The following is an 18,656-nucleotide window of genomic DNA, read 5'->3' as shown; positions in this document are numbered from 1 at the left end:
CATCCTGAAAAGAGACACCGTGTTTCATCTGAATAGCCTTCTTTATTTGTGTGAATTCAACGGAAAAAGCAGCTTACATATTTAGCCAGAGGAGATAGAACATGACAGTAGGCGTGAAAAGCTGTCATGTGAAATATTTTACAATAGGTATAGTAAGGTCATTGATCTTAACAGCTCGGATTTGCTTGTTTCATCTTTGTAGATAGATGGACACTTCTTAAAAAGATTTGGAGTAGATAAGATTTTTAGACTGGCATTTAGCTTGTTGTTTAATATTAAACTTACCAAAGGAACCAAAAGGTAACTGTATTTTTTATTTTTATTTTTAAGACTTGTGTCATCATCATTTTTTTTCATTCCAATCTTATAGGATTTTTGGATTTTAAGCCACAATTTACTAATAAGCATGCAGTTAGATATGGCAGTGAAGTAGCTGCACCCTTTCAGCATTCAACATTGTTTACTTGGGAAACAATTACGGTAGCAAACTCTGTAGAATAAAGGGGACTAAAATATCAAAAATGGATAGAAATAGTAAAACATTTAAGATTAAGGAAAAATATACATTTTTTTTAAATTCTTAGAGAAAAGCCAAGCAAAGTGACACCTTTTATTGGCTAACTAAAAAGATTACAATATGAAAGCTTTCGAGGCAACTCAGGCCCCTTCTTCAGGCAAGATGTACTTAGAAATTTAAATTTACTGCTATACTTTTCTGAATTCAGAATAAGAGGAAAATAAGAAAAAAAAGGTTTGCTAATTAAGCAAAGATACCAGCTAGAGGAGAAAATAACTCACTGACTGTGAAACTGGTTGGTACAAAAACCTGCAGCTACAGTGGGCCTCCAGGATTGAACTTGGGAACCACTGATTTACTGATTACTATATGTAGAAACACCATGAATCATGCAGTCATCCAGTTCTGAACAAACTGCATGTAATTAAGAAAGGAAACTACTAAAAAACTAAAATCAACTTAGCTAAGCAACACTACAAAGATATTCACAGAACAAGAGAGTCTCCAAATGCTTCTTCAACACACTGAAGGAGTCATTGGTTTGGATAGAGCTGAGCAGCTCATTCCACCAGTTAGTGGTATTCACTAGCAGACCTGGGTAAGTGACAAAGTGCATAGGAACTTGTATGTACCTGCATATAAATGGTTGTTAATTTATTGACTACTTGGTGTGTAAGCATCAAGGGTTTCAACTTAATGCTTGCTGCTACAGGCAGCTGGTAGAGTGACAAGTGAAAGGATGAGTGACATGCAGCCCTCTTGGTTTGCTGAAAACAAGAGGTGGCGCTATATTTTGAACCATCTTCTTAGACTTGGCACATGTACTCCTGCCAGTAAGGAGTTGCAGTAGTTCAGATATAACAGGACTAGTACCTGAACCAAGATGTTCTACTGCATACTAGATTAGATACAGCCTGATCTTGCGGATGTCATAGAGAGTGAATCTTCATGAATGTCAGATGTAATATGATCAGTGAAGGAGTCTGGTCATCGATCATCACCCAAAGGTTACCTACTGACTTGGTAGGTGTTAGTGATAATGACCCAGACTTTACAGAGATAGGGCATTAAATAGACAGACTGGCTGAGATAACGAGCAGGTCTGTCTTTGCCAGGTTGAGCTGGAGATGATAAATAGACTCTTGTATGCTAAAAGCTAGAACAATGGACATAACTGTAAAGAGAGTTTAGTTAAAAGAAAGATGTGCCTGTTGAGTTAGAAATTGGCTGGAACAAAAAAACAATGTCACGAAAGTTTTCAACCCAGGTAAAGAAAAGCAATGTACACACTTGCCACATCTGGCTATAGTCTTAATTAACTCTTTTCTTTTTGAACATTGTCCCCACATATTAGCAGGTTAAAAATACATCGCTTTGACAAACATATCTGATTATATTTAGCTTTGATACTGAGGTGTCATTTTTATTTATTTTTCATATCATGTTAGAATAGAAAAACTGCTTTAGATAAGCACAGCTGGGGCAACATTTCTCTTTGAAACGATTGATCTTTCTGACAACCTAAAACTGGACATTGCAATGCTCCACTCTTTAGACATGTGTCGAAAAAGAAGCAACATTTTAAAATCATCTGGCATTGCCAAGAGCAGTCTCTCTACTAGAGGTCTTATGAAAATGATTTGTCTAAAAGTAGAAATCCTGTGTTTAACATTTAAAACAAAAACATTAGATCTGTTTCTTAATTAGAAAGTGAAGTTAAATTAAATCTTTTTGGTTACCAGTTTTTGAAAGGAGGCATTATAAAGTTTAATTGATTTATTTCTCAGATATCATAGAAAAATACATTTAAATTGAGGGTTGATATACTGTATATTCATAAGCCAGGCTAATAGGCAAGAATAACTTACATCAGGTACAATATTAATTCAGGAAGGAGATCAAAGTATAACACACTTTTAGTATTATGGTCCTATTCCCACCCATCTGAACCATCCATTCATTTTTCCATTCACACTTAGTACAGTAATGTTTTGTGGTTGCTGATATTTATAGTGTTAGCATCTGGACAAAGACATGAATGGGCCTTGGTTATAGTAGTTTGTCATGGAGCAAACTAAAAACTCAGCTTGCATATTGGGCCAGTTTCAATGTAGTGCATACTTCTTTTTAGATGTGGGTTGGAAAACTGGAGAAAACCTTATGTAAACAGGATAATATGCAATCCTGTCAAAGCCAGTGATCGGGTGATGATTGTATCCCCACTCCTTCAGGTTATAGGCAGTAGTGCTAACCATTGTGTCTCTCAGTAGCAATTACAAAAGCCTGCAAGGGGCTTCTTTTTGCTTATGTCTAGAGAAGCTGCAGCCCCTGACCCTAAAATTTAATTGAATTCCAGGGGTTAAATAATAATTTTTTTTTTACATTTATATTTACATTTACTTATTTTGCTGACGCCTTTGTCCAAGGTGACTTACCTTTATGATACAATTGGTTACACTTCTTTTGGTTTTCCAATTGGAGTACAGGCTGGTCAAGAACATTGTTTGTTTAGTTAGAAATGTCATGTTTATCCATACCACCAAATAATTACATGTCTGTAATATGAAATTACAATATTTGTCTGAGCTCATTTGTATAATTTGCACTGAATGCTGCCATCTATTGTTTAAAACAGTAAAGTACATTACTATAAAAAAAATACTTGTTGCACAGAAACACACCTCTCAACCAGCCTTGCAATTCATGGTCAGTTGCACTGTATAAGAAGAAATTTTCCTTACCAGAAAGCCATGCAAATAAAAGAACCTGTAGGCCTCACATAGTGTACAGAAGCCAAACAGAAGGAGCAAGTCCCATGAGGTGGAAAATTAATACGCATCGCATCTGTTTGACTTTTCACTAAACTTTTGACTGGAAACCTTGCTTGTCATCAGATTTCCTTTTCCCATTACTGCTTTTAAAATGCATGCATTTTGTTGATGCAAACAACTGTTTATTCAACTAAGTATTATTTACTGCTGAAAATTTCATCAAATCAATGTCAACAGGCATATAAAAATTGAAAATGCTCCAGGCATTTGACCATTAACTTATATGCAGGGCAGGAACACTCTAGTGTTTTTAAAATCAGGCATAAAATATTAAAAATCTTGCATCATTCAAATATTTATAACATACATTAAAATCCTATTATAAAACTTGAGATGAGATCTTAAACGTGAAACCTCCGTCTTTTCAGTTAAAATAAGCTAAATGAAACAGTGGGCTAATGGCAGTCAACCTCAATGTCAGCGTCTCTAGATCAACACATTGATTTATTGAATGGGACTCACATTTACATTATGAGGTCCCCTATTAGCAAGTGGTTTGCAATAGAATTTTGATTTTTTGATTTCAAACGAGATTTGTGAACACATACACGTACATATGAACATGGCAGCCTCAGCTAATCTTGTGTTTAGCTCACGCAAAATTATTTGCATTGAAAACTTGTATTTTATCACTATGAATACTTAGCACAGTGGCAAGGTTCTCAGTGGCTAATCCATTAAAATATAATCTACATATAATATAATTTATCAATAACTTCCCAAGCCATAAATTATCCATTAAGAGGTTGCTAGTGCATCACATGCCAACACTAACACAGAAATATACTCCATAAGTAAAATTTTAATTTCTCCTTGGGACAAATAAAGTATAATCGAATTTGATCTAATACATTCATGCCATTTTACAGTGATCAGTCCATCCAACATATACATCCCAAACAACCCACAGAAACATGGGGTGAACATTTATACTCCAAACCTAATGTCAACCTTTACAGCTCAGAATAGCAAGTAAGAAAAAACAAAAAATACTTAAGTTATTTGCTTCAGTGTGAAAATACATGATTTAATTTTATGTGAAAAATAAATAGATAGTCAATCAATGTCTGGATTCCCAAAGTGGCCCAGTTCTTAAAGGGTTAAACAGTTCAGGTTAAATATAACGTGCCTATGTGTAAGCTAGCATGTGTGCTTCCTCTTGGGCTACAACTTCTGCCTTCATTTAGCCTTTGAAAACCAACTGTCAGCTTATATAAATGAATTTGACTCTTGTTCCTCCATGAAATGTCCTGTCTTTCTACTTTCTCTTTGTATTTGTTAATGTATTTCCTATTGTACAATAGTACATTTTTTCATTCAAGTGTGATTATAAATAGTACAAGTTGAATAAATAACAGTTGCTGTTTTCCTATAAATGTGTTGATTGCTATAAAGGAGTATAAAGCTCTAAAATATTTGTTGACATAGTTTTTACATATGAGAATGAGCAACCTTACATTGAAAGAGCCAACATGTCTGCAAAACACTTCACCATGAGTACCTGCATCTCCAAAATCTAGTAATCGCTTCTAACAAACCCATCTATCAAAACCATTGTATAACAAAAAGTAAATATGAACTTGTGCTTAAATATCTCCTCTGTGATCATTTTCTATTACAGTATATCTTATGCATTCATTCTCTGACATTCCTTATTCTGCTATACAATTGTAGAGGTTCAGAGTCGATTCCAGCTAATTTTGAGTGCAAGGCAAGAACTAACCTTGCCAGTTCATTGCAGGGCACACTCCCATATGTGTACCCGCACGCTCATTTATACACGATCAATTCAGAGCCGCCAGTCAGCCTAACCTGTGCATCCCAGGGATGTGAGAGGAAATCTGAGTAACTGAAGGCATGGGGGTATTGCACAAACTCTAAAGAGATTGTGAATGGGCCAGGATTTAGACTAAGCACTGTGGAGCAGAGAAGCATCAGAATTAACCATTGCATTGCCCACATTATCAAACTGACAAGTAAAGGGAAATGAAATGCAAAAAATCATAGTAGCTGTCAGTGAAGCTTACAAAGAGTGGTTAATGTGTCTTTAAAAGTTCACTGCACTATTTTCTGCATGTTTTTTCAGAATGAAAACTTAAAATGAAAATTTAAAATAAGACTAACAAACTTACTTAATCCAGTTCAGAGCTGAAGAGGTTTTGCATCGTCTAGTCTTACATTAATATTTTTCTGATGGACATATCTGTACCTTATAAACAACACGACCATTCTCTATGCCACTTTTAATGGTATTGCCATAAGCTGAGAACAGTTCTGTAACAAAAGTGACCACATATTATTCACATTTCAGAAGTGCTGTATACTATTGAGGATGTATAAAGGTGCATAAATACAGGAACGTATTTAGGGAAGCTTCTTGAATACAAATATTTCTCCTGAGCCTATAGGGTTTAAGGAAACATTATGTGCATAGTCTTAAAAGGAATGAAAACATTAATAAAAGATCACTCAATGTGCTGTATCCAGAATGTTTCTTTTAACTTTCAAAGACTCTTCTCCTCGCATCAAACAAATCAAGTGAAACTTTTTCTAAAGATCATAAGAATGTACTGTAAAACATTACATCAAGCTTTCAGAGTCAATAGCTACCTTGAATTTCACTGATGCTGTTCCATTACATTTGCTGATTCTTTGGTAGTGCAGAAGAATACATTATTTTATCTGAGAGAGAAACACTGCAAGGCTCTAATATTGAAGGCACTTCAAAGCTGAGGCTGTAGCAAATTAAAGCTCAGTGCTGTAGGGTAAATTTGGTATGAAACTTCTCAAATGAAGCCTTTTTTAAAGTGTTAAGTATTAACATTTGGCATAATCAGCACAACAAATGTAAGTTAATGGAAGCTAATAACTTAATACTCTGGCATTGCAACCAAATCCTGCCTTTTCCCCCTAAAAAGAATAAATGAACTGCAACCGCACTAAAGTTTAAGAACTTGGACAGATCTATTAATGAGTTAGGTAGACTGCTTTTGGACTTTGAGGAAGTGGGGGGGTATGGTTCTAGAAAGACGTTACATTTTAATTCATTGAAATCAATAAACACTTGAGTAATCAAAAATCTTTTCTAAAAATTATTCAAAGTGGGGTTAACATGATAGAAGATTAAACATTATAAAACTTTGTCCAGTTGAAAAGGGGAACACAGGCTAAGAATAAGGCCATGTGGACCATTGGGAGCTGTATGGTGATGTCCATCCATCCATCCATTCTCTTCCGCTTATCCGAGGTCGGGTCACGGGGGCAGCAGCTTGAGCAGAGATGCCCAGACTTTCCTCACCCCGGCCACTTCTTCTAGCTCTTCTGGGGGAATCCCAAGGTGTTCCTAGGCCAGCCGAGAGACATAGTCCCTCCAGCGTGCCCTGGGTCTTCCCCTGGGCCTCCTCCCGGTTGGACGTGCCCGGAACACCTCACCAGGGAGGCGTCCAGGAGGCATCCTGATCAGATGCCCGAGCCACCTCATCTGACTCCTTTCGATGCGGAGGAGCAGCGGCTCTACTCTGAGCCCCTCCCAGATGACTGAGCTTCTCACCCTATCTTTAAGGGAAAGCCCAGACAACCTACGGTGGAAACTCATTTCAGCCGCTTGTTTTCGCGATCTCGTTCTTTCGGTCACTACCCATAGCTCATGACCATAGGTGAGGGTAGGAACATAGATCGACTGGTAAATTGAGAGCTTCGCCTTGCAGCTCAGCTCCTTTTTCACCACGACAGACCGATGCAGAGCCCACATTACTGCGGATGCCGCACCGATCCGCCTATCGATCTCACGCTCCATTCTTCCCTCACTCGTGAACAAGGTCCCGAGATACTTGAACTCCTCCACTTGGGGCAGGATTTCGCTACCAACCCTGAGAGGGCACTCCACCCTTTTCCGGCTGAGGACCATGGTCTCAGATTTGGAGGTGCTGATTCCCATCCCAACCGCTTCACATTCAGCTGAGAACTGATCCAGAAAGAGCTGAAGATCACGGCCTGATGAAGCAAACAGGACAACATCATCTGCAAAAAGCATCAAACCGGACCCCCTCAATGCCCTGGCTGCGCCTGGAAATTCTGTCCATAAAAGTTATGAACAGAATTGGTGACAAAGGGCAGCCCTGGCGTAGTCCAACTCTCACTGGAAATGGTTTCGACTTACTGCCGGCAATGCAGACCAAGCTCTGGCACAGATCGTACAGGGACCGAACAGCCCTTATCAGGGGGTCCGGTACCCCATACTCTCGGAGTACTCCCCACAGGATTCCCCAAGGGACACGGTCTAATGCCTTTTCCAAGTCCACAAATCACATGTAGACTGGTTGGACGAACTCCCATGCACCCTCCAGGACTCTGCTAAGGGTGTAGAGCTGGTCCACTGTTCCGCAACCAGGACGAAAACCACACTGTTCCTCCTGAATCCGAGGCTCGACTATCTGACGGACCCTCCTCTCCAGAACCCCCAAATAGACTTTTCCAGGGAGGCTGAGGAGTGTGATCCCTCTGTAGTTGGAACACAGCCTCCGGTCCCCTTTCTTAAAGAGGGGGACCACCACCCCAGTCTGCCAGTCCAGAGGCACTGTCCCTGATGCCCATGCGATGTTGCAGAGACGTGTCAACCAAGACAGCCCTGCAACATCCAGAGCCTTGATGAACTCCGGGCGTATCTCATCCACCCCCGGGGCCCTGCCACCAAGGAGTTTTTTGACCACCTCGGTGACCTCAGTCCCAGAGATGGGGGAGCCCACCTCCGAGTCCCCAGGCTCTGCTTCCTCATTGGAAGGCATGTTAGTGGGATTGAGGAGGTCTTCGAAGTACTCCTCCCACCGACCCACAACGTCCCAAGTCGAGGTCAGCAGTGCACCATCCCCATCTTATACAGTGTTGGCACTGCACTGCTTCCCCCTCCTGAGATGCCGGACGGTGGACCAGAATCTTCTCGAAGCCGTCCGAAAGTTGTTCTCCATGGCCTCCCCAAACTCCTCCCACGCCCGAGTTTTTGCCTCAGCAACCACCAAAGCCGCATTCCGCTTGGCCTGCCGGTACCTATCAGCTGCCTCCAGAGTCCCACAGGACAAAAAGGTCCTGTAGGACTCCTTCTTCAGCTTGACGGCATCCCTCACCGCCGGTGTCCACCAACGGGTTCGGGGATTGCCGCCACGACAGGCACCGACCACCTTACGGCCACAGCTCCGGTCAGCCGCCTCAACAATAGAGGCACGGAACATGGCCCATTCGGGCACAATGTCCCCCACCTCCCTCGGGATGTGGTCGAAGTTCTGCCGGAGGTGGGAGTTGAAGCTACTTCTGACAGGGGGCTCTGCCAGATGTTCCCAGCAGACCCTCACAACATGTTTGGGCCTACCAGGCCTGACCAGCATCCTCCCCCACCATCGAAGCCAACTCACCACCAGGTGGTGATCAGTTGACAGCTCTGCCCTTCTCTTCACCCGAGTGTTCAAGACATGTGGCTGCAAGTCCGACGACACGACCACAAAGTCAATCATCGAACTGAGGCCTAGGGTGTCCTGGTGCCAAGTGCACATATGAACACCCCTATGCTTGAACATGGTGTTCGTTATAGACAATCCGTGACGAGCACAGAAGTCCAATAACAAAACACCACTCGGGTTCAGATAGGGGGGGCCATTCCTCCCAATCACGCCCTTCCAGGTTTCACTGTCATTGTCCATGTGAGCATTGAAGTCTCCCAGCAGTACGAGGGAGTCCCCAGAAGGTATGCCCTCTAGCACCCCCTCCAGGCACTCCAAAAAGGGTGGGTACTCCGAACTGCTGTTCGGTGCATACGTACAAACAACAGTTAGGACCCGTCCCCCCACCCTAAGGCGGAGGGAGGCTACCCTCTCGTCCACCGGGATAAACCCCAATGAACAGGCTCCAAGTCGGGGGGCAATAAGTATACCCACACCCGCTCGGCGCCTCTCACCGGGGGCAACTCCAGAGTGGTACAGAGTCCAGCCCCTCTCAAGGAGATTGGTTCCAGAGTCCAAGTTGTGCATCGAGGTGAGTCCGACTATATCTAGCCGGAACCTCTCGACCTCACGCACTAGCTCAGGCTCCTTCCCCTTCAGAGAGGTGACATTCCACGTTCCAAGAGCCAGCTTCTGTAGCCGAGGATCGGACTGCCAAGGTCCCCACCTTCAGCCACTACCCAACTCACACTGCACCCGACCTCCTTGGCCCCTCCCATAGGTGGTGAGCCCATGGGAAGGGGGACCCACGTTGCCTCTTCGGGCTGTACCCGACCGAGCCCCATGGGTGCAGGCCCGGCCACCAGGCACTCGCCATCAAGCCCCACCTCCAGGCCTGGCTCCAGAGGGGGGCCCCGGTGACCCGCGTCCGGGCAAGGGAAAACGCCGTCCAAAGTTTTCATTCATCATAGAAGGTTTGTTTAACCGCTCTTTGTCTCATCCCTCACCTAGGACCAGTTTGCCTTGGGTGGCCCTACCAAGGGCATAAAGCCCCGGACAACAGAGCTCCTAGGATCATTGGGACACGCAAACCCCTCCACCATGATAAGGTGGCGGTTAAAGGAGGGGTGTATAGTGATGTCCTTGTATCAAAAGAAGGAATGACTTTCATCTGGGATGTGAATCTTAATTTGAAGTAAATTCATCAAGTAGATTGGAGTCACCGCATGCCAGAGGAGACATTGATCTTAGAGTTGGTAAGATGTAGGAACAAATGCTCACTGGCAGTAGGTAAGAGGTCAGGGTCAACAAATATGGAATATAAGAGAGATGGGGAGAATAAGTTGAAAAGAGGGAGATTTGTTGTATTTTGGATGTGGCCTAATTGGCAAGTCATCCCACTGTTGATTGAACAGAGGTTCTAGAGCTGTCATGGCTGCAACCTAGTATGACAGATTTGTTTATTTGTAGTGTAAGTTCGTTTTGACAAAGAATTCTCTTGTGTCTTTTGTTTGTATCATAAAAGCTTTTTTGTGACTTTGGGCTGCCTGGCATTATTCAAGCTGTGGAGAGATACCAAGAGAATGCTCCTTTTCTATTACAATAAGTATTCTACCTCTGCCTTTTAAGTAAAACTGTCCAGTTTTTACTGTGCAGACCCTGATCTTTATTTGATTGAGACAGGACCCCTTACAGCATTAAAATGCAGTAACTGCTTTTCTTCATTATCCTTACATGCTGCTATAGCTTGTAACAGTTTACAGTGGGGTCTTTAAGGGAGGATATAGTGAATGAACTCATTACTTACTGTTGTATAACACAAAGCCTTCATTAAAGTCTTGTTATGTAAGAGTAAGTGACTAAGAGACTAAGAGAGTCTGTGTTGAAAAGTGTTGGCTCATTACAAATCATAATACAAGTAAGCAAAGCATTTGTTAAGATCTTGTTAGATAGCAGTAATAGATACACCCTGGTAGTCCTTCTTCTAAAGTCTAACATGAGTAAGCCTGTCTCCTGGTCATCCATGGGCATGTCATGGAGACCAAAAATGTGGAACAATGGGTCCATTATATTTTAAATGTCTATTTGTGGTGTACTGTCATGAAGAAACCAGTATGTCAACAATTACATATTAATGAAATTAGTGAAAAGTCAAGCAAAATGACACCTTTTATTGGCTAACTAAAAAGATTACAATATGCAAGCTTTCAAGGCAACTCAAGGGGAGAAGAAGGGGCCTGAGTTGCCTTGAAAGTTTGCATATTGTAGTCTTTTTAGTTAGCTAATAAAAGGTGTCATTTTGCTTGACTTTTCACTACATGCATAATGGCTAACACAGTACAACACCCTTATATTAATGAAATAAAATTCAAAGATGTAAATTCTAGGTAACAATTTTTAAAGGAATACTCCACCCAAAAATGATGCTTTTTATATGTTACTTACCTCATGTGTTCTGTAGTGATGGCAGAGAAAATCTTTTAATTTCATGTTTTCATGCAGAGCAGAGATAGCAGAATTTCTGATATAACAGGGGGCTATGGTGACAGAACTCTTGACCAATGAATGAGGGAAAGAGGCAAATCTTCAATTCAAAAGCACAACCTTGGCATCCTGTTTATAGACTACTTTTACTTTTCCAGATTTATTTCCATCCATTATCCATCCCACTATATCCTAACTACAGGGTCACGGGGGTCTGCCGGAGCCAATCCCAACCAACACATGCACAGGGCGCAAGGCAGGAAACGAACCCCGGGCAGGGAGCCAGCCCACCGCAGGGTGAGCACACACACACCTACACACCAAGCCCACACTAGGGACAATTTTAGAATCGCCAATGCATGTCTTTGGACTGTGGGAGGAAACTCACGCAGACACGGGGAGAACATGCAAACTCCACCCAGGTCTCCTAACTGTGAGGCAGCAGCGCTACCCACTGCGCCACTGTGCCGCCTTCCAGATTTATTTATTTAACAATATGTTGGAAAAAAATACATGAATTTTGCACATTGTGAGCAAACAGCTGACTGGCAATACAAGTAACATGAGATTTTTTTATGGATGTTCTTATATTGTTTGCTATTGTCCAGCTTTCTGTCACAAACTTTATTATGTCTGCTCTCAATGAAAACTTGAGATTAAACATTTTTCTCGGCCATTACTACAAACTGCAAGGGCCAAATAAAGAGTATTTTCAATAATTTAATCTAGTTAACTTTATTATGCTGAATAATATTTTAATAACCTTCCACATTTACTGTTTTCAGGCTCAATTTGCTTTCATTAAGGCAGAACTCCTGGTTTTCTGCAGTCTGTACTTTAAAATGCTGCAATGAGTGTTAACTAAGCATTTGAGAAAGAACATTGTTAAAGGAGTTTAAAATGTCTAATGTAAATGTAGGTATTGATGAATTCTTAACAATATTCAGAAAATTTATTATTGTCACAAGTACCAAATTAAGTTGTTACTGGTTTTTAAATCAATACATTATTTTCTTTCATAAACAGCTTAATTTGCAATTGTCACTGTTTCATATTGTTAGGAAGCCATAATGGGTGGGTGCATTAGTCCATTTTGAAACTGTTCTTTTTTCCCTTTTACATTTTGATTGGCTGCATCCAAGTTTTTTATGGCATGCTGGTCAAATTCATGTTGTGATTTACTCTTGAGATATTCTACGCCCATCAGCATTGCATTTTGCTGTATTACTTTCATTCACTCTCTGTTGAACTAGTGCTGTAACATTTAAAACATTCATAATACAATGTGATGATACACAATGGCACTAAAGATAGAAATTACTAAAGAAAGCAACACCAATAAATAAAAGTAATAAATGTCAAACACAATCATATTAAAAATCAAATATAAATCTGCAACAGTGAGGGAGAATAAGTAACATCAAACAAAACAACTGAGTTATAGATGGTCAGTAACATTGAATCAGTAATGCACACTGCTTACAAAATGGTATCTTGGCCACTGGTCAAGCTGATGACTTTTTTTCAAATTAACAGTATAATGGCCTGGATTACACCATATGTATTTGTTTAACATTGAAATATCCTAAAGTATAATTGTATAGTAGCTGAAAGTTAAAGACATGAAATTCCTACTAAAAGCCATATGTGTACACAAGATGCTACAGACCACATACTCCTACATTAACTGTTGCTGTTTTAAATGCATGTCTATTGCTGTTTACCTCTGTTGTTGGACTTTGAGCTAATCCATCAAGTCTGCAAGTTTATTTTATCAGTTCAACAAGGAAAAAAATATAATGGCCCCATATATGTTGTATGGATGGATATATGTTGTATGTTTACTGCATTTCTGTTCTCACTTTGAGCCTTTCTGAGTTTCCTGCAGCAATGCTGTAAATCACAAAATCGTGCATCACTTCCAGAAAAGCAGTTTGGCAAGTGCACTTAGGGAAGAATCATTTCCAGCACTAAAGGTTTTGATCACTAATATTTTGCTGCCACTGTTTTGAGAGTGGAGCAGCCAAAGTATGAATTGTTCAACCATTTAACTGTATATGTGAGTAGACTTTTGTTACACAGTGCTGATTTTGATGTATGATGTTTAAGACTTGATATTTATCCTATATTTTCCCATTCTCAGTATAACCCTACACTTTTTCTCTTCACATTATATAATTAATCTTCTGTGTATCAGTTCCGATTATTTTTGAATAGCTTTTATTTATTTAATTATACAGACACATGTCCTCTATTCAGTTTTCAAACCTGTCCATATACTTCTTCTTGTCTGTCTTCTTGTATTTTGGGTTTTTTCTTATTTTTATGTAGAGAAAAGCCAAGCAAAATGACACCTTTTATTGGCTAACTAAAAAGATTACAATATTGAAGCTTTCGAGGCAACTCAGGCCCCTTCTTCCAACATTACATCTTGCCTAAAGAAGGGGCCTGAGTTGCCTCGAAAGCTTGCATATTGTAATCTTTTTAGTTAGCCAATAAAAAGTGTCATTTTGCTTGGCTTTTCTCTACATTCACAATGGCTAACACGGTACAACACCCCAGTACTTCTTATTTTAATAAAATTTAGCAAAACAAATTTGGTATGTGCCACCTATGGACATAAATGTAGCTTTGTGATGAATGTCCTGTTAAAAGTATAACAAATTAGATCCAACCTCTTTATTTTAAATGAACAGTAATAAACACAGGCAGCATGGTGGTGTAATGATTAGTACTCCAACCTCGGCCACTATCTGTGTGGGGTTTTTACCATTTTCTAGTAGTCTTTATGGGCTTTCTCATGCTACTTCAGTTCTCCTCTAAAGACATCAATGTATGTAATACTATTTTATCCAGATATTAGTGAGTGTGCATGTGTGTGCTAATGTTCCTTGATGTGAACTGGTGCTCCACCCATGATAGGTTCCTGCCCTGCACTGATGCCTGGATAGGCTCTAGCATCCTGAGAATAAGCAGATCCTTTGAATAGATGCATGTTGTCCATCATACCAGGCAAAAATACATTTCAAAACATATATACTGTATGGATTTGGGTTGTGGCATGTTGGCACAATGATTAACACATTTGCTTTACAGTAGCAGCACTCTGGGTTCAAACAGCTCACCCATTCAATGTGTGTGTAGAAAGTGCATGATCCTCCTGTGGCTGCATGACTTTTTCTCCAAGTATACCCAGGCTTTCAATCCCATCCCAGCATGTTGCATGTTAGGTTAATTAACAATCCTAAATTACTCCATATGGGATGTGTGTGAGTAGACCTTGTGAAGCACTGGAGCCCGGATGCTGCCAAGGTGGGCACTGTCTCGGTGTGACCCTAAATTGGATTAAGTGAATTTGACACCGTTGTGAACTGATTATATCTCTACAGCTGCTTTCCCCTGAGAATGCCACTTAAGTCTACCTGTGGGAGAAAAGTGAGAGTGTAAATTCATTCATGCTGTTCTCAAAGTCTGGCTCAGTGCCTTATGGAGCAAGTCATGGAGAAACAGACACTGAAATAAAACTGGCGATGCTTGAATTAGAATGGGTAATTACAGGATATTAAGAGAGTTAAAAAGATACATACAGATTCGATTTTATACATCTCCTTAAAACTGTCTCTTTATCTTATTTTCAGGGGTGGGTTACACAATGTTTATAAATGGCAAAAATTCAACTACTATATCTGCACCATCTTTCCATGAATCCATGTTGCCATTTTATTTCAAAGTGTTAGAAATAAAAGTTTAATAGCCAAATGTAGATATGTTATCCTACAAAGGTCCCAAAAAGTGACAAACAAAGGTAATAAAACATCATTTTCATTTTAGTTGTGTGCATATACAATATATGGATAGTATTTTGTACTATCCATCCATTTTCCCACCTGCTGAATCCGAACACAGGGATCTGCTGGAGCCAATCCCAGCCAACACAGGGCAGGAACCAATCCTGGGCAGGGTGCTAACCCACCACAGGACACACACAAACACACCCACACACCAAGCACACACTAGGGCCAATTTAGAATCGCCAATCCACCGTGTCTTTGGACTGTGGGAGGAAACCGGAGCACCCAGAGGAAACCCACGCAGACACGGGGAGAACATGCAAAAATCCACGCGGGGAGGACCCGGGAAGCGAACCTAGGTCCCCAGGTCTCCCAACTGTGAGGCAGCAGCGCTACCCACTGCGCCACCCGTATTTTGTACTATTTTTTTTAATTATCATTTTCCCACAATGTATGCCTTCTTGCATACCTGCTTGCAACTTACAAGTTTACATCTTATTTATTTATTTTTTTCTAGTGCATTGACAGATTTAACAGTGGCCATGCTTGAAATTCACTTCATGTTTTTGTTAACATCCATTCAAAACCTCACATATTGCTTTAAAAAAAACAGTTTTAACTTTGAGTTACCGGTTTAGCTGAAGTTGTAGAGCGTAGCTTATGTGGTTTCTACTGGCAACAAATTGAAATGCACTCTCTTCAACAACAAACAGCCTGGAAATAATCAATAAATCCCCCAGCAAGTTCAGAAAATGCATAGCTTTACTTTAAGAGGACATGCACACCAGATCACCTTTGGAGACTGTCATTTCTGTAAGACTCTGAGGCTTGGGTATACATAGTACAGTACAGTACAGAAGTGCTAATGTAGACTGCAGAAAATTAACATTCTCTTGGTCTTTATTGCAACTTGTATATTAATTGTAAAAAATTGATTTTAAAAATAAATAAAAATTCACTGATAGAAATATGTGTCACTGAAAGATCTTGAAAAATATTTGCTTCCTTTTTTCAGCATCCCATTTTCAATAGTGCTCCAATATCACAACACCTGCATTTACATTTCTTTTTAAAATGGCACTAATGGATGTGATGCTGATTTTTATTTATTAAAATTCATTTTGAAAAAAGTAACCACATATAAATCAAGAGCAGGTGCTTTAAAATTTTATAAACATTTCGCTATATACAAGATAGAAAAAGTAAAAGAGAGAGAGAGAGTGGGAAAGGAAGCACATCCACATAAATGATTAAAACAAATAAAAGCACAGAGTTTCCAAAGTTTGAAAAGTGTATTACATTCATATTTAAATAAATAATAGAATATTGAAGGATAAATAAACAACTAAGTGGAGAGTATTTATAGGCTGCTTGGCCTCTTTTCTTTGAGGTTGACTGACTAACTAGTTGCATGTGGCAGGACACCCGCTTTCAGTGTAATCCTACAGAACTCAATTAAATCTCATAAATCACACAAGAAGACACCCAAGCAATTAATTACCACTCCATCAGTGTTTAATCGCTCCATGGGAAGGAACAGAAGGTACCTACTGAAACATTTAGAATGCTTAATGTTAGAAATTTAATGAGTGGTATCAATGCTTAGGCAAATTGTAGTATAAAGTTTAAAAGGAATATACTTTTTGAAGCATACAACAAAAATGAAAAAAAGAAGGGAGACACACGTGTTTGCTTGTTTTTTGTATACCTCAAATCAGACTTTTTCTTTAAAACACAAGACTTTCAAAGGTGATTGAGGTTAGGAGGACTGAGCTGGGTTGATTCAGTAATGTTATTGGTAGACTGTGCACTACAAATACTATTGTAATGTTCCATTCCATATCGCATTCCAAAAGATTTGTAATAGTATTACAGTATTGTCATTTCTACTTCCGTAAATACTTACTCACCAATATTGTATGTGATTGTTGTCATAAATTATTTAATCACTAATAACGAACATCTTAAACCTACTAGGAGGTTCAGTAAGCACATTACAAGACTGATAACAACTGGTAATATTCACTCTGCCATTGATAAGAAACAGCTTAGTCCAGAGTCAGAACTGATACTGTATCATGGAGTAAATGTGATATGCTAATATTTTTAGTTGACACTGAAGAATTATACAATTAACTGAAAATAAAATTGTCAATTCTAAATCTGATTTCTAAATCAGGAGTTTGTTATTCTGTGGATTCTTGATTGCTAATGGTGTCATGATTGCACTTATTTTTTTCTAAGAAGTAACATTATGCTTTTGTATTTTTATTTGCTTGCTGTATGTGGGTACTTTTAAGAGGCAAACCAAAATAATGACCAGACTGCCTGTTCCTGGATTCATTGGATATATCTCTGCCAGTCGAAAAAGGGGTTTCCTTAGTTATCAAAGGCCTGTCTATTCATTCGAAAATGAGTAACTGCTTAATGGTACGGTTAAGCAGAGTGCTGGCTGTCAGCACAGCTTGTTTCATGGAGTCTTATCTCTGTCTGGAGCTGTGCATTTATAATTTTTTAATGGCTCAATTCAACCTTTATCCTGTTGTCCTGAGTGCTGATCAAATGCCTAATAAGTGAAGAGGCCACTTGAATCCTCCCATTTCAGAACAGCAGTTACTGCATTTATGAATGAATGTGTTCTTGTTTATGAATCCTTGTAGTTTCTAAGGAAGCCCCTTCTGTCACTGAGGGAGGCAGGAAGCTCCAGCCTGGCAGAGCATCAGAGTAAGACTCTTCTTTCTCAATTTTCCCCAGACACACCATCCTGAGAAGCCACTTTTTTCTACCACAGGAAGCCCAAGAGAACACTATAGCTAGCAGTTTGACAGCCAAACTGAACCCTGGCCTTTTATATCCTGCCAGGTTCGAGAAGCTGGACATCACCCCAAAAAGCGCCCAGAAGATAAAGCCAGTTCTTGAGCGATGGATGGCAGAGGCAGAAGCCCGCCACCGCTCCGGAATGCAGAACCTCACAGAATTTATCGGCAGTGAGCCCTCTAAAAAGCGCAAGAGACGGACATCGTTCACTCCCCAGGCCCTGGAAATACTGAATGGTCATTTTGAGAAGAACACTCACCCTTCAGGCCAGGAAATGACAGAAATTGCAGAAAAACTAAATTATGACCGAGAGGTTGTCCGTGTCTGGTTTTGCAACAAGAGACAGGCACTAAAAAATACAATAAAACGTTTGAAACAACATGAGCCCGGAACTGCAGTGTCGATGGAGCCTTTGACAGACCCTTTGGATGAGCATTCCTAAATTATTTGAAAAGAAGTATTTTAAGAAAATGCCAGAAGTCCTTCCCCTGAACTTTATAAAACATTCACTAGTAAGTAAAAACTGAAAACTTTTTAAGCAGTACAATTCTTTGCTGCTTTTTTGTATTTTTAAAGAAAAAAGAATAATAAGCACTTAGTGTCTCGTAGTGTAGTTGTTAATGCCAGTCTTTTAAGGGACCTAAACTAAACCAAAAACAATAAGTACTATTTCTGTGAAAAATGTGTAAAAATATGTTTGATGACTTTCTGTTTTAAAGAGAAGCCTGCAATCCGGAGAAAGAACTTGAACTTTTTAGATACTGAAATTCAGTTTAATAAACAAAAT

General features: G+C 39.9%; 1 protein-coding gene across 1 annotated transcript in view; it reads left to right on the top strand.

The window, feature by feature from the left end:
* LOC114653584 (POU domain, class 6, transcription factor 2) overlaps window positions 1-18,311 on the top strand; it is a 58,151-nt gene extending 39,840 nt beyond the window's left edge. The window contains exon 4 of the mRNA XM_051928779.1: window positions 17,807-18,311. Within this exon, the coding sequence (XP_051784739.1) occupies window positions 17,807-18,311 (505 nt within the window). The remainder of the gene's footprint in view (window positions 1-17,806) is intronic.
* Window positions 18,312-18,656: the final 345 nt, after the last annotated feature.

This window comes from Erpetoichthys calabaricus, chromosome 6 (genome assembly GCF_900747795.2).
Source record: "Erpetoichthys calabaricus chromosome 6, fErpCal1.3, whole genome shotgun sequence".
NCBI classification, from domain to species: Eukaryota; Metazoa; Chordata; class Cladistia; order Polypteriformes; family Polypteridae; genus Erpetoichthys; species Erpetoichthys calabaricus.
This window is presented reverse-complemented; position numbering and strand designations above follow the sequence as displayed.